The sequence below is a fragment of the Podarcis filfolensis genome, assembly GCF_964270895.1.
Source record: "Podarcis filfolensis genome assembly, chromosome: 16".
Taxonomy (NCBI): domain Eukaryota; kingdom Metazoa; phylum Chordata; class Lepidosauria; order Squamata; family Lacertidae; genus Podarcis; species Podarcis filfolensis.
Window position 1 is genome coordinate 17,725,115 of NC_139620.1, and position 26,643 is coordinate 17,751,757.

Below are 26,643 nucleotides of genomic sequence, written 5' to 3' on the forward strand. Positions count from 1 at the left end.
CAGCAGCAAAAAATGCTAATGCTATTTTAGGCTTCAACAACAGAAAAGTGTCCAGATCAATGGAAGACAATAACACAATGAAATTCAAAACAGTAACAATTTATTGCATGTTTATTCAAAATCCATTAAAAACTATTTAGTTTAAGTAATGCAAGAAAATCGACCAGCTTGAGCCAGTGACACCAGAGAGAGCCATTTTCAAATACAGTGGTACCTTGTGTTGCGTAACCTTCAGGTTATGGAATCTTCAGGTTACGGCTGCAGCAAACCCAGAAGTGTATACTTCCAGGTTTCGCCACACGCATGCACAGAAGCGCTCTATCACGCTGCGCATGTCCGCAGAAGTGGCGCCTCTAGTTATGGATTTTTCAGGGTGCGCACAGCACCCCGAAACAAATTAAATCCGTAACCAGAGGTACCACTGTAACTCAATGGCTGTCACATGGAAGATGCAAGCTTTTTTCTCCTGCTCTGGATGGTAGGACTCGAACCAATGGCTTCAGAAACAACAAAGGAGATTCCGACTAAACATTGTTCAACAGAGGAATGGACTCCCCTGGAAGGTGATGGACTCTCCTTCCTTGCAGGTTTTAAAGCAGATACTAGATGACCATCTGTCATGGATCCTTCTTTCCTTCCTTGTTCTGCCCGATCTCAGTCCATATTTCATGGCTGGTTAAATCATCTATCCCCCTCCTGATTCTCAGCACCTCTTCTTCTGCCAGTCTTTGGCCAATTGGGATGTCCAAATAGAGCCAGCAATTGCTTCAGGGAGGAAAATCATAACTCTGTCATCATCTGGATGGTAGATGTTATGTATTGGGTTTAACACAAGGTACGTTCTAACCAGTCATGTAAGTGCTGGTAGACGAACATTCTAATGGCAAGTAAGCGCATGGACTTTCAACTGTCACCGGTCAGTTCATGGTCAGCATTATTATTGTGTTGTCCAGTTTGGTTCTTGTTTTCCTATGAGTGAGCTGTTGTCACTAACAAATGTTGAATAAACGTAGGGCTTCTGACTTTTTCTGAACACTGGTGACAAGGATGGGGTTGATGAACTCCCGCCACCTGCCGCCTCTCAGTAAGCGTGACCTCACTGCCACGCCTGACTTAGCAAATAGTCCCGGAAACGAGACCATGCCTACCACATACTCGCAACCACCCACAATCGCACAAGCAACTGCTCCAGGTCCAAGGATGGCCACCAGTCATAGTCGGCCGCCACCGGACTTCGATATGAGCCATCCTGCAGAATGGCCACAGTGGCTCCGCCGAATAAGGAGCTATGTCCAACTACAAGGCTTCACTAGGGAGGCAGACAAGGTGGATGCGCTACCGACAGTGCTGGGAAGTTCCGCCATCACTCTACTAGAAGGTCTGATGGCACCCAGGGACATAGAGGTATGCACTTTCGATGAGATGACACAGGCTATGACAAGATAGGAAATGCCTGCCAGGCAGGGAGCAGGTCCTGCAGGACTCCCAGCAAGAAGACCTGGGAGGTGTGTCTTGGGCTTATCTTCTTTCAGATTTTGCCAGAAACAAGCCAGCTCTGGGCGAATTACTGTGTTCTGCAGAGGAAAGAAAAATCTGGGTCCCCACCCTGGATGGGTGCAAAAGAGCATAGAAGCAGCCCCATGCCAGGAAGGATGGGTCTCACTATGGCTTGGGCCCAATCCCTTGCCCCAGAGAACCTCCTTGGACCCTGCAGCCTCCTGGGCAGAGGTGGAAGGGCAGCACCAGGAAAGGGGGCAGAAATACCCTCTGGCCTCATCCTGGCACCCAGGGACACACACCACATCTTCTGCATTAAAAGTTGCTGGGCGGTGTGCTCTTGGGGGGATGGAAGCAACCAAAGAAATGAATACAGGAAGGCACGATACTTACTCTGAGGTGGGGGAATCTTCGTGAAATGGCCAGCAACAGAGAAATGCTGCTGGCTGTTAGATTCCTTTCTGCCTCACTTCCCCAAAGGGCATAAAATCGGAGGTCCTGCGGGAGGAAATAGCATCTCAGAGGCAGGGGCCAGTCTGGGCCAAAGCGGCCCTCCGTTGCCCCCATCACAGAGTCCCTGGCACTCCCGAACCATGAGGGTTGCCACTTTTGGTCTTGGGCCAAATTGGGGGCCAAACGGGACAGGGGACTCTGTGCCCCAGAAATGGGGCAGTCTGTTGGGTAAGGGATGGGGGGCAACCCTAAACCCACTCCTGATGCCATCAGGACACTTACAGTGAGCAGCTGGAGGAGGGTGCCAGCATTGGGGGTCTCTAGAAGGAGACGCCCCCCCCAGTAGGCTCTGGAAGTGCCTCTTCCGTTCCTGAGGGAAAAGAGAGAAGAGAGGTTGAGTGCTGGGTTAAATCTTGCAAGGGTGTGAGAAGAAGACAGAGATGTGCAAAGGGAAGTCAAAGCAGAGGACATACCTCTTTGTCCTCCTCCTTTTCTGCACCCCCAAGAACAGCCTCCATTTTCCTATGCAGGATAGCGCTGACCATATCACAGCTGAAATGGGGTCTCATGAAGCTGGAGACAGAAAGGAAAGGGGTTAGACGCTGCCTCCTCCCTTGCCCCCTTCTCCCTCCTGCCTGCTCTTGCCCACCTGGCGCTCCCCCTGGAGTTCTGCCCCCCACCCCACAACTCCACCCACCCCAGCTGGAGGTGATCCCTGAAGCACTCCAAGTGGCCAAAGATGTGCTGGAAGAGAGCAGAGGAGGAAAATCAGCTCCTTCCAGGGGGTCGCCAGAGGACGGCTCCGACCCCAAATGCCAGGCTTGTCTTTCCAAGGGATTGGCAGCCCCATGCCCTAAGCCAGAAAGGTCCTCCTCTCCGGCAAATGCACAATCACCTCCCCAAAGCCCCTCTCTGCCCCTCCCTCCCCATGGGGGTCCCTCACGCCACCCCTCACTCACCATAATGGCTTTGGCCATCTCCTGCTTGGAGCACTTCAGGGTTCGGAGCCCCCTGAGCCAAGCTGCCTGGCAGTTCTGGATGACCTCCAAGAGGTATAGCTGATCTTCCTCCAGCAGCTGAAATGCAAAAGTCAGGCTGTCAGTTCCTTGCAGGACTCCTCTGCATCTGCATCTGAGAATGCAGAGTGGGGGGCAAAGAGCCCAGGCAGTGGGGGCAGGGCCGGATTTAGATGAAGAGAGGCCCTAGGCTACTCCACTTGTGAGGCCCCGCCCAATCACCCACCCTCACAACTAGAAGAAAAAATTCAAAGTGAACTGTACAAACTTGCACAAGAACTCAATAAAGTTCTGATTTCTGAAGGGTTTTGCTGACCTTGCGAAAATGACCTAGCGCATGGATCCAAAAATGCAGCATAAACACAAATTCCAGTTCTTCCATTTTCTGCAAAAGATTGTTAGCTTGGAGCCTGGTTTTCCCTTCCCATTAACATCAGAGTACAAATGACTGAGGGTATCAGTGATAGCACTATAACTTTCCAAAATAGCTTCTGTGGCTTTTGCATGTGCTGTGCGTCCTACCTAGTGTCTGACAAATATTTATGCACTTTAGACTGAGCTGGCAAAAATGATTTTAGAACTGCCCATCTCTTTGTGGAAGATGAAAAGAAGGAATAAATTTTGTTGATAATGCCAAAACAGTTCACTGCATCAAGGCAGCAATCCACAGCTGAACGGCCCACCAGATTTATAGTGACCTGCCGGCTCTTGTTGCTTCAATGAGTGGTTGATGCATGAAAACAGTGATTGGTCTTAACTTCATTATCATAGCATTTTCAAGTCTCTGTCTCTTGTGCTTGCTAGCACCACTTTCAAATCTTTTACTCATGCTTAGATTAGAATCTAAAAACAAAAATAAAAATTAATCTTCAACTGGATAAACTTGGGCTTCTGTCACTCTTCAGTAGCTGCCACCACATGCTGACTTCCCTATGTCTTTCTTGAGGGGCAGAGAGACCCCTCTGGCTGACTCCTGGGGTTTGGCGATGAAAACCCCAAACTTTGGGTTTCTCCTGAAGGGTTGGCACATGCACATTTTTGGGCTTTTCCCCTCCCAGGACCCTTCTTAAGGCACTGGTAGTGGGCAGAGCGGGGGAGACTCTGTGGTCACAGCACTAGACTGGGCTTTTAAACAAATAACGAATATTTTCTTGACTATCTGCAAGTAACAGGATTTTAAACACAAAAGGCACTTTCAATTAAACATAGAAAAGGAAAACACCACCGGGCACTAATAAAATAAGACAAAACACAGTTCCTCCAACCCTGAACTGATCCCTATACTTATTTTCCCTCAGGATGAGGTTCAGTTACCAACCTGCAGCCTGGCCTCCTGCCTGGCCTCCTGCCTTCTACAGGTAGTTCTGGATCCCTCTGAGGATCCCTTCCCACTGCTGCCTTCCCTGATCCCCAAGGCCTCTCTCTGCCTGTGGACAATCTGCAGTGCATGCTGCAGGCACCAACAGGGCTCTGTGAAGTGTTAAAGATAGACTTCCCTGCCTGGAAGGGGTGAGAACAGGGCCAGTCACATGTGCTTGCCTTGCTCTGTTCAAGCCAAGGAGGAGGGAAGGAATGGAAGAGACTTGGGAGAGCTTGCTTGCCTGGTCTATCTGCCTCAGCCGGCCCCCCACTCGCACTCTCCCACTGATTAAAGTGCAGCACGTACCACTACTGACCTGACCCTTGAGCTGGGGAAGGTTATTGACTCTGGGCCTACGGGCTCTGGATTCTGAGATGGAAAATTCTGGGAGGCGAGGATACTCAACAGCCCAGCTCGTCGGGGTGCAGGTCCCTGTGGGTCTCTGCGGTTAGCAGAAGAAGGAAGTTCCAGCCAAATACAGGAGCAAAACAGTGGTCAGTAGACCACGATCTTTATTGTTGTGCAACAGGTCCCTACACAGAGTAAGAACCCCGAACATGGGTTACAAGCTCTTTGAAGACCTTCCCTCCCTACCAGAATATATGTCCAGAATCATCATTGATACATCACTGATACATCATCATGTCACAAGGAGGGAGGGGAGTCGTGAGGTTACCCAAGTTCATCTACTTGCCCCGTGTCATGAATGAGCCAGCCGCCAGGGAAGGTTTGCAGGCAGCTCCCAGTGAAGGAAGTAGCCAGGAAGAGAGAGGGTAAACTGCCAGACAAGATGAGCATAGCCTAGTGCCAACTCCCCCGCCCTTAGGACTGGCAGTTGATAAGAGAAGGAGGCAGGCCTGGTCAGGACGAAGAAGGCCTGGCCATGACGAAGAAGGCCTGGTCATGATGAAGAAGGCCTGGCCGGGACGAAAAAGGCCTGGTCCGGACAAAGAAGGCCTGGCCATGACGAAGGAGGCCTGGTCAGGACGAAGAAGGCCTGGTTTGAACACCAAAGGCCTGGCCGGGACGAAGAAGGCCTGGCCGGGACGAAAAAGGCCTGGTCCGGACGAAGGCCTGGCCATGACGAAGGAGGCTTGGCCATGACGAAGGAGGCCTGGTCAGGACGAAGAAGGCCTGGTTTGAACGCCAAAGGCCTGGCCGGGACAAAGAAGGCCTGGCCGGGACGAAAAAGGCCTGGTCCGGACGAAGAAGGCCTGGCCATGACGAAGGAGGCCTGGTCAGGACGAAGAAGGCCTGGTTTGAACGCCGAAGGCCTGGCCGGGACGAAGAAGGCCTGGCCAGGACGAAGAAGGCCTGGTCATGACAAAAAAGGCCTGGCCAAGATGCCGAAGGCCTGGCCATGACGATGAAGGCCTGGCCAGGATGAAGAAGGGCTGGTGAGGCCCCCTAGATTTAGAGGCCCTAGGCTTCAGACTACTTAGCCTATACATAAATCCGGCACTGAGCAGGGGGCAGGTCTGAGGGATCCACTCCCTGCTCTCATTTTATCCAATAATCACCGATAGGGAAGGGATGTGGAACCCCAGCACATCTGCAAAGAGAAGGACATGGGGACAGGTGAGTTTGTCCCTGAGCCCCTGGCAAGGCTATTCCAAGAGTTTTCTCCTGGATTCCAAGTCCTACTACAGGGGAGGGACACCCCAGGCCTTGGGGACCAATCCTAGCCTCCTGCCCGCAGAACATGGCTCCCCAGGGAAGGCGCCCCTCTCGCTGACAACTGCCCCCCCGCCTTGCCTCGCAGCCCAGCCCCCTGCTTCACCATTGGACCCCACAAAATGGAGTGGTCGCTGGCAGGGTTGGGTTTCCAAGCACTGGCTCAGATGGACCTTGGGTTGGATCCAGCCGTCTGGCTCTGTGCTCCTTTTGACTAGCTGCCCCCCAGCCCATTCCTGCCCTCCTCTGTCCCAAAAAGGAGGGCCACTTGCTCACCTGATGCCATGGGCTGCTCCAGGCCTTGCAGGAGGGCCACCCTGTTGCTGCAGCTGATCAGGTGTCTTAAGCACCTTAACTGAGAAGAGATGAGCAGAGAAAGCGACTCAGAAGCCGGCAGCCCCAAATCTTGGGGGGTGTTTGTGTGTGAGGAGGGGTGTCTGGCCCAATTCTTTCCATCTCTCTGCAGTTCAGTGACCTGAAAGGGCATCACCAGAGCTGGAAAGAGGCAGCCCAGAGCATGAAGGGCTGGCAGAGAGAGAAAGGAGGCCCCAAGTGCTATGGGTTCAAGAGCTCCAGCCCAAAGGAAAGAGAAGCATTGCCAGCTGTTAAAGCGCTGCTCTGCCTCGTCTTAGGACAGCCCTGCCCTTCCTGGAGAGGGAGGAGACCTCTAGGAGGGTCCTCCAAGCATCAAGGTGTCCCAGAAGAGGAGCAGAACATGAGGAAGGTCGTGGAATCTTCCATGGAGACAGAGAGGCCCCCAGGAAGGGGGAGAAGGCCTATGTCATAGGGCAGTTGGAGAGATGCAAAATGGAGCCAGGCAGGGGTGTAGCGGTTGGAGGGTTGGACTAGGAGGACCTAGAAGATCAGGGTTTGAATCCCCACTCAGCCATGAAGCTCCCTGGTGGACCTTGGGCCAGCCTAGCCTACTTTGCAGGGCTGCTGTGAAGATAACAATTGGTGGCAGGGAGAACCATGAAGGCCACCTTCAGCTCCTGGGAGAAAAGTGGTCTATGAATGTCCTAGTAAATGTAAATGATGAGAGGGGAGAGAAAAGGGGAAGGCAGGGAAAGAGTGTGGAGGAGCTGAAAACCAAGCCTGATGAGGAACAGTTGAGGCAGCTGGGTATGTTTAGCCTGGAGAAGAGGAGACTGAGAGGAGAGAGGAGAGCCATCTTTCAATATCTGTGGGCTGCAAGAGGGAGCAAGCTTGTTTTCTGCTGCTCCAGAGGGGAGGGCAGGAGAGGAGATTCGGACTAAACGTTAGGAAGAACTTTCTGATGGTAAGACTCTCTGGGCGGTGGTGGACTCTCCTTCCTTGGAGGCTTTTAAGCAGAGGTTGGATGCCAGTCTGTGAGGGATTCAGCTGCAATTTGGGGAGTGAATAGCACTGGCCTACTTTACAGGGTTGTTGTAACCACACAGGGCTGCTGAGCATCCAAAAGTTCCTGACAAATGTTGAGCCTTCCATTTCATTGTGGGGAACAGTTGCAGCGCATCAGGAGGCATCCCTCAACTTCCATTTCTTCTCTCTCCTGCAGCCAAAGGGGTTGGGCTGGATTACCAAATAGGCAGAGTAGGCACTGGCCTATGGGCCCCACACTTTTTAGGGGTCCCACAACAATGGATCAAAATAATATTGATCTGATCTTGAAAGAAAACAACAATCAAGCTTTCTTAGTTCAATATTATTCCAGCGTGCGCACAAAGCCTGCCACCGCCCAGATTTTGACTGCCAAGGGGCCTCCACAGGGTTTAATCCATCATTCCCCCCACCCCGCCAAGATGTTGCTGGACTCTCAAGTCCCACCAGCTGAAAATAGCAAAGTTGGGGATAATGGGAGATGTGGATCAATAACATAGAGGGCTGTAGATATAGAGTGCAGGTTTCTCAAGCTCCCTCAGTGGAATCTAGAGACTACCTGGAATCCAGGGCAAGAGGAATGTTTGTCTGATCATGGAGCAAACAGGTCCAGCTAGTCCTGGACATCTTAAATTAGTGGACAGAAGATATATGCTAGGTCAGTGTGTTGTTACATTGATCCCACCTGATAAGAGGCTTGGGACAGGCCAGAGAGATCTTGAAAGCAGATCTTCTCTGCAAGAGCTTCCAAAAGCGTATATGTTAAACTTTATTTAAAAGATGTATTCTCCCTTTCCCTGCAAGTGTTCTTATAAACAAGAGCTGTGAAATACAATACAATCAACTCCCCTCCCACAAAAAATTAGCAAACCATACACGTAGCCCTCCCCAACCTGGTGCCCTTCAGATGTGTTGGGATTACAACTCCCACCAGCCACGGCCAGCAAGACTGTACAGTGGTACCTTGGTTTAAGAACAGCTTAGTTTATAAACAACTTGGATTAAGAACGCTGCAAACCTGGAAGTAGGTGTTTTGGTTTGTGAACTTTGACTTGGAAGCAGAACATGTTCCACTTCCTGTTGAGTGTAAATTGAGTCCCTCGCTGCTATGGGAAAGCACACCTTGGTTTAAGAATGCTTTGGTTTAAGAATGGACTTCCAGAACGGATTAAGTTCGTAAACCAAGGTACCACTGTATTATTAAAGTGACTGATACATATCCCACATGTATGATGCCTGGGCTGACGGAACCTGCAGTCTCAAATGGCCGTGCTGGCTGGAGATGATGCCAGTTACAGTCCAAAACATCCGGAGGGCACCTGGTTGGAAAAGACTGCATACAAAGTTCTTCCCAAGACAGGCATTCTCCAGTCCCCTTTCCCCACTCTGTGTGTGTGCATTTTTGTGCATCACAGATTGCAATGCACAAGTGTGGAGTTTGCCTTGGGGAAGGAATCCAGCATGTTGGCTTGCCTTTGATAAAAGAGAGGTGATAATAGGGTCACTAAATTGTATGTCTTTGGTGGGGAATAGGCAAATCTTGTGAGGACTGGTCTCCCAATTGTGATGAGCCATGAGAGCTGCGTGTAGAGCCTAACTGTTCAGGAGCAGTCTATCCCTGATTAGCAGATGCTGGAGATGAACAACAAAGAATGGCTACTGCCTCCAAGCCTTGTCAAGTGGGCTTCCCAAAAACATCTGGCTGGTTGGGGAGAGAGTGCAAGGTTAGCAGGATCTTTGGCCTAATCCAGCAATACCAATTTTAAAGTTTCTATGGCTGCGGAGATAAGGCTATCAATGGCTGCTGACCTACAGCTGTAGGCAGTAATGCTTCTAGATATCACCTGCTGGGGTGCGCAGGTAGTGAGAGCATTGTCACACTCAGGTTCTGATTTAGGTAAAGTTGCCAGATTTTTTTCAATGAATCCGGGGAAACTTTTCAACTTTAATGGATTTTGTATGGGGACTGATCTGTAAATCCAGGGATTGTCCCCAGGAAACTGGGACGTCTGGTAACCTTAGTTTTAGGGCTTCCCAAGGGCATTTGGTTGTCCTCTGTAAGAAATGGGTAAGAAAGGATGTTTAGAATAGTCTTCTCCCAAAAGCCTGAAGCGTTTCTTTTGGAAATAAAAGGGACAGGGGTCCCTCCAAAGAGTTGGTTAAAACTGTTTATGTTCGCTACCACTGCAGACAGAATTATGTACGCACAGAAATGGAAGGAAAAAGAAGTTCCAACAGAAGAGGAGTGGACTTTGAAATTATTGGACTATGGCAAAGAATCCAAAAATATTGGACTACGGCAAAAATGACAGCAAAATAAAAGACCAAAATGAAGAAACGCTTGTAGAAGAACGGAGATCCTTTTCGGATTATCTGAGAAAATATTAAAGTCAAATGAAATAGCAGGCAGGACTTGAAAGGAATGAGAATGATAAAGCAATGTGTGTTTTAATGAAATATTACATTAATGGCAGTAGATGAATGATTTGAATAGAAGCATCGTGGAAGGATGGATGGAAAGTCAAAATTTTAAGGGAACATTGTATTAAAATTGAGTTGAATTGGTTAAATGGCTTGAAAACTAATAAAAATGTATGGGGGGGGGGGAGAATGTAAGAAAAGCCCTACAGGATCAAACCAATAGTGTATCTCAGAGGTTTTTGACCTCAGCCGCCTCCCCTCTCCTTGCAAATCCTCAGGCAGCCGCAACCCCTGGTCTCTGAACTGCCCCATCCACCCCATAGAGACGTGCATCCTTACATTGCCCCACAGGGCCTGGGAAGCATCCCCTGGCCAGCCCCAAAGGCACCATCCGCCTGCAGAGCTTATAGCCAGGGCTGCTGCAACAAACAGCTGTGAAAGCTTTTGGGAGGAAGACACAAGAGGGGATCAGAGGAGGGAGGGGAGGAAAGAGGGACAGAGGCCAGTGTTGCCCGCAGTACCCCTGGCTATCATTTAAGGCACCCGAGGGTCCCACAGCACACTAGTTGAAAACCACTGGCCTATCTAGTTCAGCACTCTGTCTTCAAAGTGGACCAACCCAATGCCTTTACTGGGAAGCCCATAAGCAGAACCTGAACACAACTCTCACTGCTTGCAAATTTCAGCACATGCAGGGAGAACATGGTGGCCAGTGGTGTGATCCAGCCAGCTCTTTCTGCTCTTATGGAAGGGCGTGGAGGGGAAAGCAGGGAGAGAAGCTGATTTATGGCTTTAGCGTTTCAAATAAGTCCTTCCCTTCACCTTTCACAACTCCCATTTAACAGAAGTAGGTTTGCAAATAAGTGCTCTTCATTTGCATGATTCAGCCAGTTGATAGAATCTGGGTTTTGAGGCAGCATAGTTTGGGTTAAAACAAAAAAAGTTTTCCTCCTGATGCCTGTGCAATATATTCAAATTAAGATGAATCATCCTGTTTGTTGAAAACCACCAACACACACTCCCTTGCTCACCTTGCCTGGGTGGGGTCAGCCAGGAAGCAGAGCATTCAGGTTACAAATTGGCAGAAATTAACGTTTTAAGCTCCACCCGTGGTTTTTGGCTTTTCTAAATTGGAAATGTGTTCTAGCCCTTTAAATTTTTTTCTGGTTAAAGATATATGCCCCACCCACCTACCTGGGCCAGGTGTACTCCTTGACAGCCAGTCCATAGTGAGTACATATCCAAACCCCAAACTGGGCCAATCAGAATGAAGGGAGAGAGCAGCAGAGCAACCAATGGCAGAGTGGGAATGGCTTCCTAAGGCTGTGCTACCTGACTGCTGTACCTGAAGCTGGTTAAACCCAGGAAATCGCAGAGTAGTGAGATCACCTGCTTCTTTTGGACCCAGAGGAAAGAGGCACAGGTGTGTCCTCACCTGCTTTCTTGTGGGGTACCTGAACTCCTGAGGAGCTTGAAGTCACTATGCGGGCCAAGGATGATGAATATGATTACCTCTTCAAAAGTGAGTTTTTTCCTCTTTTTTCAGTTTCCTGGCCTTCCTAAGAGTTGCATACTCTTATTCTTTTGCTTTTTAGGGTGTGGGGAGTGTTAACAGGAGAAAAGCTTCTGTCCAAACACCATCATTACTTAGCTGCTGATGTGTGCTGTTTTAAAACTCTTACATTGCTTCACTCTTCTTTTAAAAAGTGTATTTTGTTCTCAAAAGGCAGATTTTATGTATTTGCTTCTACCTTAAGAGAGAGCAGACCCCATAACTTGCCTATGAAATGTCTCACATACAGTAATGTAGAACCTATGTAAAACTCTGCCCCATTCATGAAAAGTTGTTGGGTAACTCCAGCCACCTCTGATTCCCCCCCCCCCATAAGCCCTGTGCTGTGGCCCCACAAACATCCAATGTTTCCTCATTTTTTTATTTACACCCATCTAAACTTGGGTGTCTGAGAGACATCAAGTTTAAATGGACCTCAGTAAAAATGGGGAAAGATTGGCTTTTGTGGGTCTACCCTGCAGGGCTGTGGGGAAGAATTAAAGGTGGCTGTTCCATATTCCAGCCCGGGTTTTTTCCTCCTCTCCCTGCAACCAGGATTCATACAACAGCTGACAATTCTTTGCCCCAACTGTGGGTCTCTCTGCTGCTCCCTGTTCTAAATGTTATTATTTAGCTTACTTTAGGAATAATGTCCCAAGGTGTTAATGGGACTCTGTTTTGGGGCCAGGTGTTCTCTGCTGATAATTTAGACCCTCCAGACATTTTGAGTAATCATTTGTGGTACATTTTGTTTGAAGAAATTAGGGAGAACTTTGCTTTTTGTTTTTCATCTTCCTATTCTGCCCTTCCTCCTAAAGGAGCCCAGGGTGGCAACTTAGCCAAATATTGGGGAAATGTGACACTGGGGGGAACTAAGGGCCTGAGTTGCATTCTGCTCCCCGCCCTTTAAAATTGATGCTAAAATTGTAGCTTAAGTGTTCTTTTTTTTTTAATGATGCAAAAGGGACCTGACACACGTCTGGGGAAATGGCAGGACGTGGTGAAATTCAGGTTTGGCAAGGCTTGTGCTGTGTCTATGAATCTCAACAAAACACCTGAGATCTCTCTTCTCTGGGTTTTAAAAACCCAGGAATTTGAACTGAGGGTTGCAGGGGTGTCTAATGAAACTGAAAAACCAAATTGGCCCATAGAACTGTACTTTATTGGTTTGTCTAAGTCTTATTTTTCGAAACAAGTTTGGAAAGTTTCTCTGGCCTTGCTGCTAGATAGCCCTGTCTGGCAAGCCGCCTTTGAAAGCTGGTTTGTTTAATTTTACATTGTCTTGACCTTCAACTCTCCCTCCTCCTCCCAGGGGCCAGCTCTACCATTAGGCAAAATCAGGCAAGGTGTCTCAGGCAAGAGATGCAGAGAGCAAGGAGGGGCCTGGAAGAAGCCCCTCATCCCCTGCTCCCATTCCTCCTGAGTCTCCTAAGTTAACAAGCTCTGTGGCCCCTGCTGCCCTGAGGTATAGCACAGGACCATTGCTGAAATAAGATTGAACCTCAGTCCAGTCAGATTCTGTACATCAAGTGTGTAAGTGTGTGTGTGGGGGGGAGGTGTGAGCATCCTATAGTTTTCTGTACTGGCCTACTTTATAAGGTTGTTGTAAAGATTAGGGAGGGACCAATGATGAAACACTTCCAGCCCCCTCTGCTGCACAAGCCCAAGCATCATCATGAGCTACCTTGGGAATATTAAACCCAGAAGCTCAGAAATGCCACTTTCCAGATGTCTGAATAACAATACATGTCTCTTTGCTTGGTATTATGAAAGCCATTCTTCCAGAGGCAGGTTCCTTAGTAACTCTTGAGTGTTGGAAATGAGGTTATCCGAAGAGGGAGGGACAGAGAGTGACGGATGTTCCTGGAGTTTGGGCTGACTCGAGTTGTTATCTGCCGCAGGGGACAATATGGTGTCTCTTCATTTGGTTCTTACTTCAACACTGAAGTCTTCTAGAACAGTGGTTCCCAATTTGGGGGTCCATGGCACCATTCACATAACCAAAACTAGCATAGAGATATCATTTTTTTTCAAAAGTCAGTGGTTTGGCTTTTGAAAAACAGGAGGTCTGCAGCACTTAGCTAATTGGCAATGACTGATCTAGCTCACCTGGAGTCAGCAAGCTATTTTAGCAGCTGTGGCACTATGGCTCTGATCTCCAACAAAGGGGAATAGCAAGAGGTTCAGGAAGAATGGCATGGGTTTTGTTTTTGTTTGTTTTTGCTACCACTGCCTCCCCTGGATCTACCGCCTGAGGCAATTGTCCCTCCCTGTCTAATGGTAGGGCCAGCCCTGAATGGAGCTACACAAGGAATAAGGGGGAAGGAGGTTGCCTGGACCCTTGACCAGCCCTACTTTGTTTTTTTAGTGTTTTTTAAATTAAATTTGGTTCAAATGGTTGCCGTCTAAAGCGACCTCCATTGGTTTTACTTAGTTTCCCACTTTTAATATCCTCCCTTTCTCCCAAGCAGGATATTGCTGTTCGCCTCTCTTTGTCGTCCTGACAACAACCCTTTGAGGTTGGTTAAGCTGAAAGACATGACTGGCCCAAGGTCAGCCAGAGATCTTTGCAGGCTAGCCACAGACAGGCTGGCACTCTGACTTGTGTGTGTAAATTGGTTTGTTCTTTGAAAACATCAGTATATCACTCTGAGCCATCAATACAGGAGAAATTCCTGCGTCGCTTGATTATGTTCACCTCAAATGCAGTGCTCTAAAACCAGCCTTTGCCAGCGAAATGTTTTGGACTACAAGACTCACATTAGACCTGGGGCTGGTGGATGATGTATTCAAAATTGTGCTAGTTGGGGGTTGATGAGTAAGGCTATCTTAGCCAATGTCGTTCTGTTAGGATGCTTTTAGATCCAAATACTGATAGCCCATCTAGATATCCATCCAGATATCCATTTTATTGTGCATTCATATGCAGTCCTTGCTTCTAATACTGTTTTGGAGCAGACTAAGGCCCCATCTGTACTATACATTTAAAGCACTATAATTCTAGAAGGTGTAGTTTGTTAAGGGTGCTGAGAGTTGTTAGGGGACCCCCGATTCTCCTCCCAATGATCGAAATTCCCCAGATGCCTAGCTCGTTTTGCAGCCTGCGCGGGTTCCACTGCGACCAAGTGAAGATGTAATGCCACCAGGTTTGGTGACTGACATCTCCAACATCTGGCTGTTCTGCAGCAATGTTTTCTGCAGTTGCACGCACCCCTGCGGGCCCCAGCATCAAAAGACGCTGCTATGCGCCAGCTGGCTGACCTTGTCACTATTTTATTCTGGATTGTTTTATTTGATGTTTTAATGTGTTGTAAACCACTTTGAGATTTTTTCTCTGAAATGTAAAGCAATATAGAAATGAAATGAAAAATAATAATAATAAATATGAAACATGGGGAGGGGGTGACCGTAACCTAGGTCTAAGGTGCCATTTGGTAATTGGCTAATACCGTGGTACCTCAGGTTAAGTACTTAATTCATTCCAGAGGTCCGTACTTAACCTGAAACTGTTCTTAACCTGAAGCACCACTTTAGCTAATGGGCCCTCCTGCTGCCGCCGCGCCACCGGAGCACGATTTCTGTTCTCATCCTGAAGCAAAGTTCTTAACCCGAAGCACTATTTCTGGGTTAGCGGAGTCTTTAACCTGAAGCGTATGTAACCTGAAGCGTATGTAACCTGAGGTACCACTGTATATCTAACACTGTCCCCTCCCAGAGCTACAATTCCCAGAATAGTTCACAATGATGTGTGGATGATCCAGGATAAATAAACCACCAGCACTCTATTATTGCATCAATGACATGTTGCAGAATGTAAGCACCCAGGGGTAGCGGGGGTACCCCAGTTCTGGAGGGTCTCTGAGGGTGAAGCCAGACCCAAGACCACTTGTAGGCTGAGCAGCTGAGGCAATCCCTGCTTACATCTTGCTGCTAGCCTTGAAGCTCTTTTCGGAAGAGGAATTTCATCCAAATGAGTCAACGATTGCTCATTGACTGAAGTCACTGGATTTCTCTTCTCATTACTCTGCTTCCTTTTCTTTGAAAAAGCCGGAATGACGGCTTGTGTTGCTACACACCTCTTTTTTTAAAAAAAAAAATTTAAAAAACCCTTTCACCTTCACTTGCTCATGTTCCACACCCAGAGATGGGTTCACAAACAGTCCTTTTGTACTCTGAGGAACAGGGATAGGTAGCTGGTGGTTGGCAGTGGGACAGGAAGGGCTTCCAAATCAGGCATGTGAAGGGGAGGCATTGACTGCCTGGTTTCTCCCTGGGTTGGCTCACTTTGCGTGGAGGGCGGGTGGGGTGGGGGGGACAGGAATCCAGTCATTCCTGTTTCGTAGCATTTTTACCTGGATGGGCTTGTGAAGCAGCATTTCAGCTCAGGGGAAAGCAGGTGTGCTTCATTCTCTGCCAAGGTAGGCCTTGGTTCTCTGGGCTTAAAGAACACATCCAGAATGATGTCCATTTTATCCTGGGGTTGTTATATAGGCCATCCCACTACTAACACGGTTTGCACTTGCAAACGTTTTGAGGCAGACACGAACTGTTTTATTTCCAGTCGCTACATGTCCTGCTGAAATCATAAAAAGAGCCTGCTGGATCAGGCCAATGGCCCATCTAGTCCAACGCCCTGTTCTCACAGTGGCCAACTAGATGCCTGTGGGAATCCAGGAAGCAAGACCCAAGCACAGAGCCCTCTCCCCTCCTGTCCTTTCCAGCAACTGGTATTCAGAAGCATCATTGCCTCCAGCTGTGGGACACTCAGCACAGCCATCATGGCTAGTGGCTGCCAAGAGCTCTCTCTTCCATGAATTTGCTCAATCGTCTTTTAAAGCCATCTCAGGTTGGTGGCCACCACTCCCTCCTGTGGGAGGGAGTTCCATGGTTTAACAACATGCTGCATAAAAACAGGCGCAGAGCTACCTGCCCCAGCACCAGAGCAACGAGCGTGGGGGGGGGGCGCCGCTAGCCGACCGCGGCAGCATCATCCCTAGCGGTCCGCCAACCATGCAGCGAGTGTCCGGGGGTGCCGCCTGCACAGCAAGGGGGGCGCAACAATGTCACCTGCCCTCAGGGCTGACACCCGGTGCACACCACACCCCCCACCCCTGCCTTCCTCCATCAGTGCATAAAGAGCTTTCTTTTATCCGCCCTGAATCTTCCAACATACGGCTTCATGTATATGAGAGAGGGAGAAAAACTTCATCCACTTCCTCCATGCAATGAGCAATTGTTTATAATTCTGTTAGGCCGCCTCTTAACTCACCTTTTCCCTAAACCAAGAAGTCCCAAATTCTGCAGCTTTTCTTCAGAAGGGAGTCATAACCTTTCTAAGCACAAATGCTATGTTGTTGTTGTTTAGTCGTGTCCCGACTCTTCGTGACCCCATGGACCAGAGCACGCCAGGCACTTCTGTCTTCCACTGCCTCCCGCAGTTTGGTCAAACTCATGCTGGTAGCTTCAAGAACACTATCCAACCATCTCGTCCTCTGTCGTCCCCTTCTCCTTGTGCCCTCCATCTTTCCCAACATCAGGGTCTTTTCCAGGGAGTCTTCTCTTCTCATGAGGTGGCCAAAGTATTGGAGCCTCAGCTTCACGATCTGTCCTTCCAGTGAGCACTCAGGGCTGATTTCCTTAAGAAATGCTATAGTGTTTGGGGGTTTTTTGGTCCTACTTCTGTTGTGCACTACAGTACAAGAGTGCCTCTCCAGACAACAATAATGCGGTATCATTCAGGAAGCATCACAGAACAACAAATAAACTGGGGGATGTGTGGACGTTAGGTGGGAAGAGGGAATTATTGTTACAATCATTCTGGAAACTGTAGCTCCGTGAGGGGGATAGGGGTTTCCTAACAACCCTCAGCAGCCTAACAAACTACAGCTTCCATAATTCTTTGGGGGAAAGCCATGAGTGTTTAAAGTGCTTCAAATGTATGGTGTGGATGTGGCCACCGCTGGGTTTGCAACCTCACTGAGAACTAGGACCCTTTTGAGTCTATCTTCTTCGTGGTGTTGTAGTGCTGCTAGGGTTGCCATATTTCAAAAGGTAATAATCCTGACACCCACAAATTTGTTGATAGTGATTTTAAACTTTTGGAGCTGTTTCCGCTGCTTTTTCCATTGCGTTGCCATACATTCAGGTTTTTCCTGACATTTTGCCGATTCGGCAAAATCCCCGACACAATTTTTACACCATTTTTTAAAAATAGGACATGTCAGGAATTTTCCTGACATATAGCAAGCCTAGGGGCTGCCAACTTTGAGGACAGGAAGCCTTAATCAGAAACTCTTTCCAGTGCATCACTGCCTAATTATGTTGGTGATTAGGAAGAAGTTTGTGGCTAGGAGATTTGGGGTTGTGTGCTACCATTTCCTGTTGACTGACAATCCTGGGGTTCCTGCGGGTTGGACTTAAAAGAGGCTTTGAGTTACACTTTGTGATTCTGTTTTGCATGTTTGTTTGTTGACAAAATAATAACCACAAATAAATAAGAATAAAAATGTGCACCCCACCCACTGTTCTAGCTATCCAACCTCCCAAAATTTCAACACCTCTTGCGATGGTTTGACCCCTTTCTGTTTTAACAGCACAGATTCTACAAACACCCTCCATATCTCCTCAAAATCATTACTCCTGCATATTCCCCGTCTTACTTTAATGGCACATGTTAGTTTATCATTAATAGCTAAATCTCACACCTCTTTATACAATGCGTCCATTTTATATTCTGCTTGCCCCTTCCACTTCCTAGCTATCATAATTTGTGCAGCTAAATTTATGAGCAAGTCCTTCATAGCCTGTGAACCTTCCACCCCATCGTAAATTGATAATAACTGTTTTGCATGTTTGAGAGAAAGAGTTCTGCAAAATATGCTGGTTGCTTCCCCCACCCCACAAATGTTCAAAGCAGTATATTAGATGTGGGAGCAGCCAAGCATGTAACGCACCCCCTCCCCAGTAACCCAAAATAGTACAGTCCAGGAAAGACTTCTACACATTCTGCAGAACTGAGTGTCAAACCTTTTGCCTCATCCTTCCGTTTCTAGCCTTGAACCTTTGGAACGACATCTTGCCATTTCCCTTCCCTGTGCCATTAGCATTCTAATGCTTAATTGTCTTCTCCCTATTTGTTACCTTGTTGCTTCTTTGCAGTTGTCCTCATCGGAGACTCGGGAGTAGGGAAAAGCAACCTCCTTTCTCGGTTCACCCGGAATGAGTTCAACCTGGAGAGCAAAAGCACCATTGGGGTGGAATTTGCCACGCGAAGCATCCAAGTGGATAACAAGACAGTGAAGGCCCAGATCTGGGATACCGCCGGGCAGGAGCGTTACCGTGCCATTACTTCTGCGTAAGTACTGCCTTGCCTTCTCATGTTGCAGTGGGAAACCCCAAAGTGCTGTCTCCTTGGCAAATCCCATAGCCACGCTTCTCAGGCTATTCAAGAAAAATGCAGTTTGGACCAATGCAGACATTACAACTTTGGGGTCCTAGTCAGACCACTGTTAAAGAGATTCCAAGGCTGCTGTTCTTTGCTTTGTAAATACAGTTGTGGACTAGGGGAATTCTGATAAAGGGCAGGGGAAAGTAGGCCAGGAAAAGCTAAACTGTACTTACTTTACTGATTTCTAAATTTCTGTCCTTCTTCAATGCTGACACCTCAAGGTGGCTAAATGGAAAAACCCAATTTCTCTTTTTTTAAAAAACCCCAATTAAAAATGGCTTGGAAGATTAAATAACTAATTCGGCAAGGGAAATCAGAAGTCATAAAAGCAATGAATTGTGCCATTAAAAGCTCATGAGAACTAGGTGGATTTCACCAGGAGCCTAAAATACAGTAGTGAGCATGCCTGGTGAGCAGGAAGGAGTTCACTGAGTGCAGCTCCCCCTCCAAAAAATACCCCCCCCCCAACAGTAGACCCCTGATAAACTGTGGGTGGCACCCAGAGCATCCCCTAATAAGCAGGCAGGCTCATGTGGGAGAAAGGGGTCCTTTTTTTACCTCTGCAGTCAGGCAAAGACCTTAAACTGGCCCTTGGATGTAGGTTAGTGTGGCTCTTAATATACTAGCAGTGAGACAGCTAAGGAGGTTGTTGTTGCTGCTGCTGCTGTTATTGTTTACCTGCCCTTAACCCTAAGGTCCCAGGGCAGGTTATGACAATTACAACGTTGGAAACAGTCTAAATTGAACAACTTAGAATCACAGAAATAGGAACAGTCTTTAAAATGCACATCTCAGGTGCCAAAGGCCAGGGTAAAGAGTTGCATCTTCACCGCATAGCTTCCGGCGAATGCTGAAGGTGTCAGGCCTTTTCCCCTCGTGGAGGGAGTTCCACAGCTTAAGAGCTGCCACAGAGAAGACTCTGTCCCGGGCCTCCACCATCCCAAGCTTCTGAGGTGGAACTACAGTGGAACTACAAGAAGACCTTGTCTACTGGTCTTAGCACCCTGGAGGGTCTGTAGAGATGGAGACTATCTCAGTTATTTGGGGCCTGAACATCTTGTATTGGGCCTGGAAATGAACTGGCAACCAGTGCAGCTGTTTTAAAGCAGCTGTGATCTTAATGGAACCCCAGCCGCTAATCTGGCTGCTGCCTTTTGGACCACAAGCTGTCTTCAAGGGCAGCCCCACATAGACCACTTTGTAACAATCTAACCTGAAAGTTACCAGAGCATGGAGTACAGTGGCTAAGTCATCTCTGTCCAGAAGACATTCCCGAAGGGCCACCCAGATTATCTCTATATCTCTATATCTTTATATCTGTATCTCCATCTCCATCTCCATCTCCATCATCTCTATCATCTCTATCTCTATCATCTCTATCATCTCCATCATCTCCATCTCCATCATCTCCATCTCCATCATCTCCATCTCCATCTATGGGATAAATTTACTTAGCTGCCCCATGTCTGAGGAGGCCAGTTCTAGTTGGCAATCTGGTCACCATCAGGTTTGGAACTACTTGCAATTTCTTGGTTGTTTTCAAGGGCAGCTGGCATCCAATCAGAAAGGAATTGTGGGGTGGGGGCTGTGTGCAGACAATACTGTTGTCCAATCGGAATGGGAGTGGGAAATGGGGTCTTGTGTTGTGGACATGGCATGTGATCAAGGGTGAACTCCCACAGACAGGTGTGGGATCCTTGTGCACACCGTGTGAGGTCTCTGAAGGTGCTGTGAACTTAGTTCTTAAGGTAGATAAAAAGTAGGTTAAAAAAGATTCCAACCCCATGCAGTAAAGGTTGGATGCAAGACTCCCCACCCTGCAATTGATCAACAATTTGGCAAATGCTCCTTAGTTTTGTCTGGACGAAGCTTCAATTTATTAGCCCTTTTTAAACTCCAGACACCTGTTCCAAGGAATCCAAAGCCACCATCAGGGTCTGATAGAAAGGAAAGTGAGAGCTAGATATTCTCAGTGTATTCTCAATCCTGTGACTCCTCCCAGTGGTTTCATGTGGGTATTAGACAGCATGGATGAACTTTATTCATTGCCAACTTTATTCATTGCCATGATATCCCAGGAGCAGAGCAGAGTGTTTCCCCACCATCACGAGATTGTCAGTTGCCAAGACAATTCTAAGTTTGGAATGGGTTTTTCAAGATCGCCTTCCTTGCTCTGAAAAGATTTCTCTTTGGCTTCTGTGACTGTGAGAAGGGCAGAGGTTTTGCAGGGACAAAAAGGCAATCCTCATTTACTTAAGGAAGGTGTTTTATTACACCTTCCGAGCTTAAAACAACTGTCAGCTGCACAGTTTCTGGTGCCAGCTGTTAGTGGACATTAAATCAAGCACTAAAAGTCTTGGGCTTGGTGAAAAGGTTCTAGAACAGCCTTTGCCAATGTGGTTCCCTCTGGATGTTTGAGACAACTCCCATCATGACTTGGCTGGCTGGAGCTGATGTGAGTTGTAGTCTAAAACATAAAGCTCATTCCACATTTGTAAGAAATCTCACTTTGAAACTCACTGCAACCACCTTTGCTGTTCTCTTTTCTGCACCTGCTAAAAATATTTTTGTTTAGGCCGGCCTATCCAGAAATGCAGAAGACATGCATTTTAATCTGTTTTCAGTATGTCACTGGTTTTAATTGTTCTTTGAATAGCTGCTTTTAACTGTTTGTATTACTGTCCTGTTCTTTTTGTAAACCGCTTGGAGGTTTTCTTTCCTACAGTCAAGCGGTATATAAATGTTACGAAATAAAGAAATAAAATGTATTTAATGGGCTATGCAGTTATTTGGAGAGTGAAATTGGTAATGGATGGTTATTTTTTATGACAGGGGGTGGGGGTGGCATTCAGTGTTGTGCAGCAAGCTTAGTTTTTACCTCCCCCTCCCCCTTCCATCTTCTGATCCCACTGCAGTTACTACCGGGGGGCAGTTGGGGCACTTCTTGTTTATGACATCGCCAAGTACCTGACCTATGAGAACGCAGAGCGCTGGCTCAAGGAGCTGCAGGACCACGCTGATGCCAACATCGTCATCATGCTGGTGGGCAACAAGAGCGACTTGCGGCATCTGCGGGCAGTGCCCACCGATGAGGCCAAGAGCTTTGCAGGTACCCCTCTGCCCCATTCTTCCCGCCACCTCCTTTTACTTGCCCTGGTGAGGGAGGGTCTCCAGGGCCACCTCCCTAGACTCTGCACAAGGCACTGTGTATATCTGTGTTTTTATTCGTTTCTGTTTTGTACATAATGGCTTTCAGCAACCTGGTGCCCTCCAGGGGTCATTGGACTCAAGCTACCACCAGCCCCAGAGTTGTTTCCAAAAAATATCTGGAGGGCTACATGTTCCCCATGTAGAACCCCACTAGAACCTTGCATTTAATTTTTCTTAAGAAAAACAAAATAAGGCTGGCTTTCTTGGGATGCCACTTCTGAACCAGATTCTAAATTTCAAACTTTTGCTGTGCCCGTGTGGCATTGTGGAACCCAAGTAGCCCTCGTTATAAAGAAAAGAAGGGTAGATATGGGTTGTTGCGGTTACGCGTTGTCAACAGAGCAACATTCTTGATTTCCTCAAGGGGCAGCTGCTATAGTTACAATCCCTCTGTCTTCGTACATCTGGATATTCTGGGGAGCTGAGCCCCAAACCTGCTTGCTAATGTGAAGCCTCAAAATGTCTATCGTTGGAATGTGCAGAATGCATTTCCATCCTAGTTGGCCAACCCCAACAATGCACCTTGGCTAGTGGGAAAGGAATTCTAACTCATAGCTTCAAACTGGTTTGGCTCTTGGTACCTCTGCTTCTGACAAGGCTGTCAGAGTCAGAGGTCTGTTCATCTTTGCACCTGGAAGATTCAGGACAGAAAAAAAGGAAGTCCTCCTTCACACAACTGTGGAACTCCCTCCCGCAGAAGGCAGTGATGGTCACCAACTTGGATGGCTTTAAAAGAGGATTGGACAAATTCATGGAGGACAGTATGACTATTGGTGGCTACTAGCCACAATGGCTGTGCTCTGCCTCCATGGTCGGAGGCAGCAATGCTTTTAAATGCCATTTGCTGGAAACGACAGAAGGGGAGAATGCTCTTGTGCTCGGATCCTGCTTGTGGGCTTCCCACAGGTATCTGGTTGGCCACTGTGATTACAGGATGCTGGACTAGATAGGCCATTGGCCTGATCCAGCAGGCCTTTCTCATGTTCTTGTGTTCCCACAGAAAAGAATGGCTTGTCATTCATAGAGACGTCAGCTCTGGATTCCACCAATGTGGAGACTGCCTTTCACAACATCCTAACAGGTAAGCCGTTATGTGGGGTAGGGTGAACTCGCAGATAAACTGGCTTTGTGCAACTGCTTGCCTGGTGGAGAATTCTGGAGCACTTGAAAACTTCACATACTTCTGTGACATTTGGGCTGGTCCCAGCAAAGGTATTACACCAACTGGGGATATTTGCAGGTTGTTGTTTTTTTAAATGGACCTACAACAGCGACCTATTGCTTCTTACCTAAGAAATAAGCTGTTCTTCTGCTCCAAAGCACACCGTCCCCCATCACTGCTCTAGCCTCATCTGTCTGCAAGACTTCATCTTCTCCGCTTTTTCCTCTCCAGAAATCTACCGGATCGTATCCCAGAGGCAGATTGCTGGTGGGCAGCCGGAGACGGAGTTCAGCGCCAGCAGCACCATCGAGCCGATCAAGGTCCTGCCTACCCACCAGGAGGGCCGGCAAACCCCTTGCTGCCAGAACATCTAACCTGCAAAGACTGCAACGAGGAAGTGAAAGGGGAACAAGGAAGGCCAAATAGTCTCCGGTACCTCCAAGGGGGAAAGTCATGCTCCAGGCAAACTCCTCTTTTTCTTCTCCTGGTACCCCACATCCACTGTGCTACTCCTCTTCATGTAGGCCAGAAACACATAACGGATCGTGTTCGTCTTGAGATGTGGGGAAACGTTGGTGTCAATGGGTGCTTTTCCACCTGAGAGACACCCCATCCCAATTCCACAGCCTTCTTCCCTGAGAGGTGGCTGCTGGCATGAGGAAGTTGGTGGGTCGCAGGGATGGCGCTTCCCACACCAATGGCCCTTTGAATTTCTTGCCGAAACTATTTTCCTGACTAGCATATATTATTACATGGTTTAAGTAGAGCCTTTTGCTAACATAGGGAGTCATGGCATTCAACACTATATGTCTGGAATGAAAAGGGTTTGAGCTGGTTGGACAGCCCACTTCTAAACCAAAGGTAGAGTGGACTCACTATCATGGCTTCATGGACTGTGGTGTTCAGGGGTTTTTAAAGTTGCTGAATGTTAAATAAAAACAACAACAACTCCTTTGCTCCCTCCTAATTACAACTCCTCTTTGAGGGAAGCCGTAGTGAATTAAGCCTGGTTCCGCCCCCCCCCAGTTGGTTCTGTCATACAGACATGCCCTTCCCACCCAAAAAATTTGACGGGCTCCGCTGAGGTACAAAAGCCGGGCTATTGAGTAAGCCTCAGCCTGTGTAAAGAAGCTCAGAAATTGAGGCAAGGCCCGAGGCCTGCCTCGCTTAGAAGTGAACTTTAGCCGTCCCGTGGCTTGGCAGCAAAATGGCTTTGTATCAACAAGCAAATAGGGGTTGCTTCTGATTGGTGACTGTTCTGGGCATGCCAGATGGCTTTAAAGCACAACTCGCCAGTCAGGTTGCATTTGTGAGGGCGTCTGTCACCTCCACCTTCACCATAGCAGCAGAAAAGCCTCCCGGCCTGGTATGATCACACCCTATGTTGGCTCAGTGCATTGGGTGACAGCTTCCTGCAGATTTTAATCCAGCAAATTGGTATATTTCCCTGCTGCCCCTTGTGCTGTTTTAAAGACCCAGGTTCCCATTAGCTTCATGTCTCAAGAGCAAGTTTGGGAAATGGGAAGCCCAAAGCAGCAATAAGTAGCCTTTTGGGGACCATGAATGGAGCTGGAGTTTGCATTCTTGCTCAGCCTTGGAGAAAATGGCTGACCCTCAGGATGGAGAAGGAAGAAGTTGGTCGGAGTTGTTTTTCCCCTCCCCTCCCTGTTTTGACTTTGCTACCTTTTCTGGAGTGATCAACCGGTAAAGATGAGAGTATGCTGATGGTTAGATTCTCGTGGCTTTCTCTTGGTTTTGCTCCCAACTGCAACTTTTGTGTAAATAGTAGGCTATTGGGAGGGGGGTATTTTAATGTGTGAAATTGCCTTCCTTTCATTTGCTTTGAAACTTGTGTTGTTGTTGTTTTGTGGGGTCTTGACTTCTGTGTGTGCTACGTGTTTAAATAAAAGCTATTTGTTTTATTGTATTGTGATTATTTGCTACACTTTTATCCTACCCTTTTCTCTCCAAGGAGATTGAGGTTCTCTCTCTCTCCACCCATCCTTTTACCCTCACAACAACCCTGTGAGGTGGGTTAGGCTCAGATATGCTGGGATTCGGGGCCGATTTGGGTATTGAACTCTGGTCTCCCAGGCCCTAGTACTGCACTCTGAAGTGTGACATCATACTGGCTCTACTAATGACATTTTGGCAGTATGAGTGGTATTTGAACCTGCAGCACTTGCGCTCAAAACAGTTACCTGGCGTTATTATAGCACACACACAGTGAGGCATGGAAAACTGGATGGACCTAAAGCACTTCTAAACCAGGGTGGTGTACAATAGGCACAAGCATCATTTAAACAAATGACACTTTTAAAAAATTGGGCCTGCACCCCTGCTCACATTGCTTGCCAACCTTGCTTATCACTACATCCTTAGACCTCGCCAAACATCCTGCCCTGCCTCCCCAGGTTACATCTTGCCAGCAACCACCCCTTCTCAGTAAGTGAGAGACCAATGGAAATCCACCCCTGCTACCTCATCGGCTGCTACTGTACAACTTGCTCCACAATCCACAGCGGCGGAGAGTGGTAGCAAAGCAAGAATGGAGAGCAGTTGCTGAGCTGCTGCTCTGCCCTGAGTGTTCCTCCATAGCTCATATGGAATGATGCTTCTTCACGCTTTGCCATTGCGGGTCTTTTTCTTGGTGGGGAGAGCTATTTGCCATGCTTTAGTTCACAGCGCCACCTGTCTGTGCCCAAGCAAACTGTAGTGTGATGACACCCTTAAGACAATATATAACAGGAGAAAACATTTGATTTGCACTACACCTTACCTTGGAAAATCAGATAACTCAAAACAGCCTGTTACACATCTGCTGTCACTGTTGGTGTAGAAGCTCATTAGCGTAGATCCTTTTTGGTGGGTGTTTTGTTACATGTGTGGTGGTGTTTCGGTGGCTGTTCTCTAGTGCCACATCCGCTGCTTCTGTCTGCTCCTTACCTGGGCATAGCTTAGCCTTTTTGTTCCCAGTTGCCCAGATGATACAAGTGTGCCTTTTCCCAGTAATTGTCACACATTGGAGGTGCATTTGGATTTCAGAAACACGATTTGGAGGAGCTGTTCTCTCAATATCGCCACATAGCATAGACCTGAATTGCAGGACATACTTTGGCTTGTCTATTTTAAACACAGAGAACTTGCACAAAATAATAATAATAATAATAATAATAATAATAATAATCAATAAATGTCAAATTGAAGGATACTCCCCAGCCCCCAAGTACAAGCAATGATTTTGTCTATTGTGAAACATGATAACTGGCTAGAAAACACTGGTTGTGTTCGCTATTGTGCACTTCCTGGGATCATTTACTTATTTACTTTAATAGGTGTGTGCACCCAGGTGCAGAAAAAGCTGTGCACATGCCAGAAATGGGAAAAGGGTTGGGGAAGGTGGAGAAGGAGTGACTAAGGCGGCAGCACACAAAACCCCAACCAACCACCAGGCTAAATGAAGGATGTTTGCACACCATACCCTTAAAGTCC

General features: G+C 47.7%; 2 protein-coding genes across 10 annotated transcripts; one reads left to right on the plus strand and one right to left on the minus strand.

Moving 5' to 3' along the window:
* Window positions 1–78: 78 nt before the first annotated feature.
* On the minus strand, window positions 79–6,076 carry LOC310751544 (uncharacterized protein). Of its 8 annotated transcripts, none has more exons than XM_083590809.1 (6): window positions 5,847–6,076; window positions 2,910–3,026; window positions 2,424–2,514; window positions 2,233–2,320; window positions 1,891–1,995; window positions 79–1,380 (listed from the first exon to the last, which is right to left on the minus strand). In XM_083590809.1, the coding sequence occupies exons 1-6, from the start codon at window positions 6,028–6,030 to the stop codon at window positions 1,372–1,374; spliced, it is 594 nt and encodes a 197-aa protein (XP_083446935.1). In that variant the 5' UTR covers window positions 6,031–6,076; the 3' UTR covers window positions 79–1,371. The 8 variants fall into 8 exon arrangements, 2 of the variants coding, with proteins under 2 accessions (XP_083446935.1, XP_083446936.1); XR_014542599.1 differs by lacking the exon at window positions 79–1,380 and adding exons at window positions 1,510–1,574; window positions 4,643–4,768 and having other exon boundaries at window positions 2,233–2,514; window positions 2,910–3,809; window positions 5,847–5,933; XR_014542601.1 differs by lacking the exons at window positions 79–1,380; window positions 5,847–6,076 and adding exons at window positions 1,510–1,574; window positions 4,643–4,961 and having other exon boundaries at window positions 2,233–2,311; window positions 2,910–3,809.
* On the plus strand, window positions 5,799–25,073 carry LOC310751543 (ras-related protein Rab-11A-like). 2 transcript variants are annotated; one of them, XM_083590807.1, is made up of 6 exons: window positions 5,804–5,904; window positions 10,954–11,302; window positions 18,491–18,686; window positions 21,695–21,888; window positions 22,990–23,070; window positions 23,383–25,073. In XM_083590807.1, the coding sequence occupies exons 2-6, from the start codon at window positions 11,263–11,265 to the stop codon at window positions 23,523–23,525; spliced, it is 654 nt and encodes a 217-aa protein (XP_083446933.1). In that variant the 5' UTR covers window positions 5,804–5,904; window positions 10,954–11,262; the 3' UTR covers window positions 23,526–25,073. The 2 variants fall into 2 exon arrangements, with proteins under 2 accessions (XP_083446934.1, XP_083446933.1); XM_083590808.1 differs by lacking the exon at window positions 10,954–11,302 and having other exon boundaries at window positions 5,799–5,904.
* Window positions 25,074–26,643: the final 1,570 nt, after the last annotated feature.

Coding starts and splice junctions, on each gene's coding strand:
- LOC310751544 (XM_083590809.1), bottom strand. CDS start 6,030: ATGTTCTGCGGGCAGGAGGCTAGGATTGGTCCCCAAGGCCTGGGGTGT. Junction 2,321..2,423: donor AAAAGGAGGAGGACAAAGAG/GTATGTCCTCTG, acceptor CTTTTCCCTCAG/GAACGGAAGAGGCACTTCCA. Junction 1,996..2,232: donor CCCTCCTCCAGCTGCTCACT/GTAAGTGTCCTG, acceptor TTCCTCCCGCAG/GACCTCCGATTTTATGCCCT.
- LOC310751543 (XM_083590807.1), top strand. CDS start 11,263: ATGCGGGCCAAGGATGATGAATATGATTACCTCTTCAAAA. Junction 11,303..18,490: donor ATATGATTACCTCTTCAAAA/GTGAGTTTTTTC, acceptor GCTTCTTTGCAG/TTGTCCTCATCGGAGACTCG. Junction 23,071..23,382: donor CTTTCACAACATCCTAACAG/GTAAGCCGTTAT, acceptor TTTCCTCTCCAG/AAATCTACCGGATCGTATCC.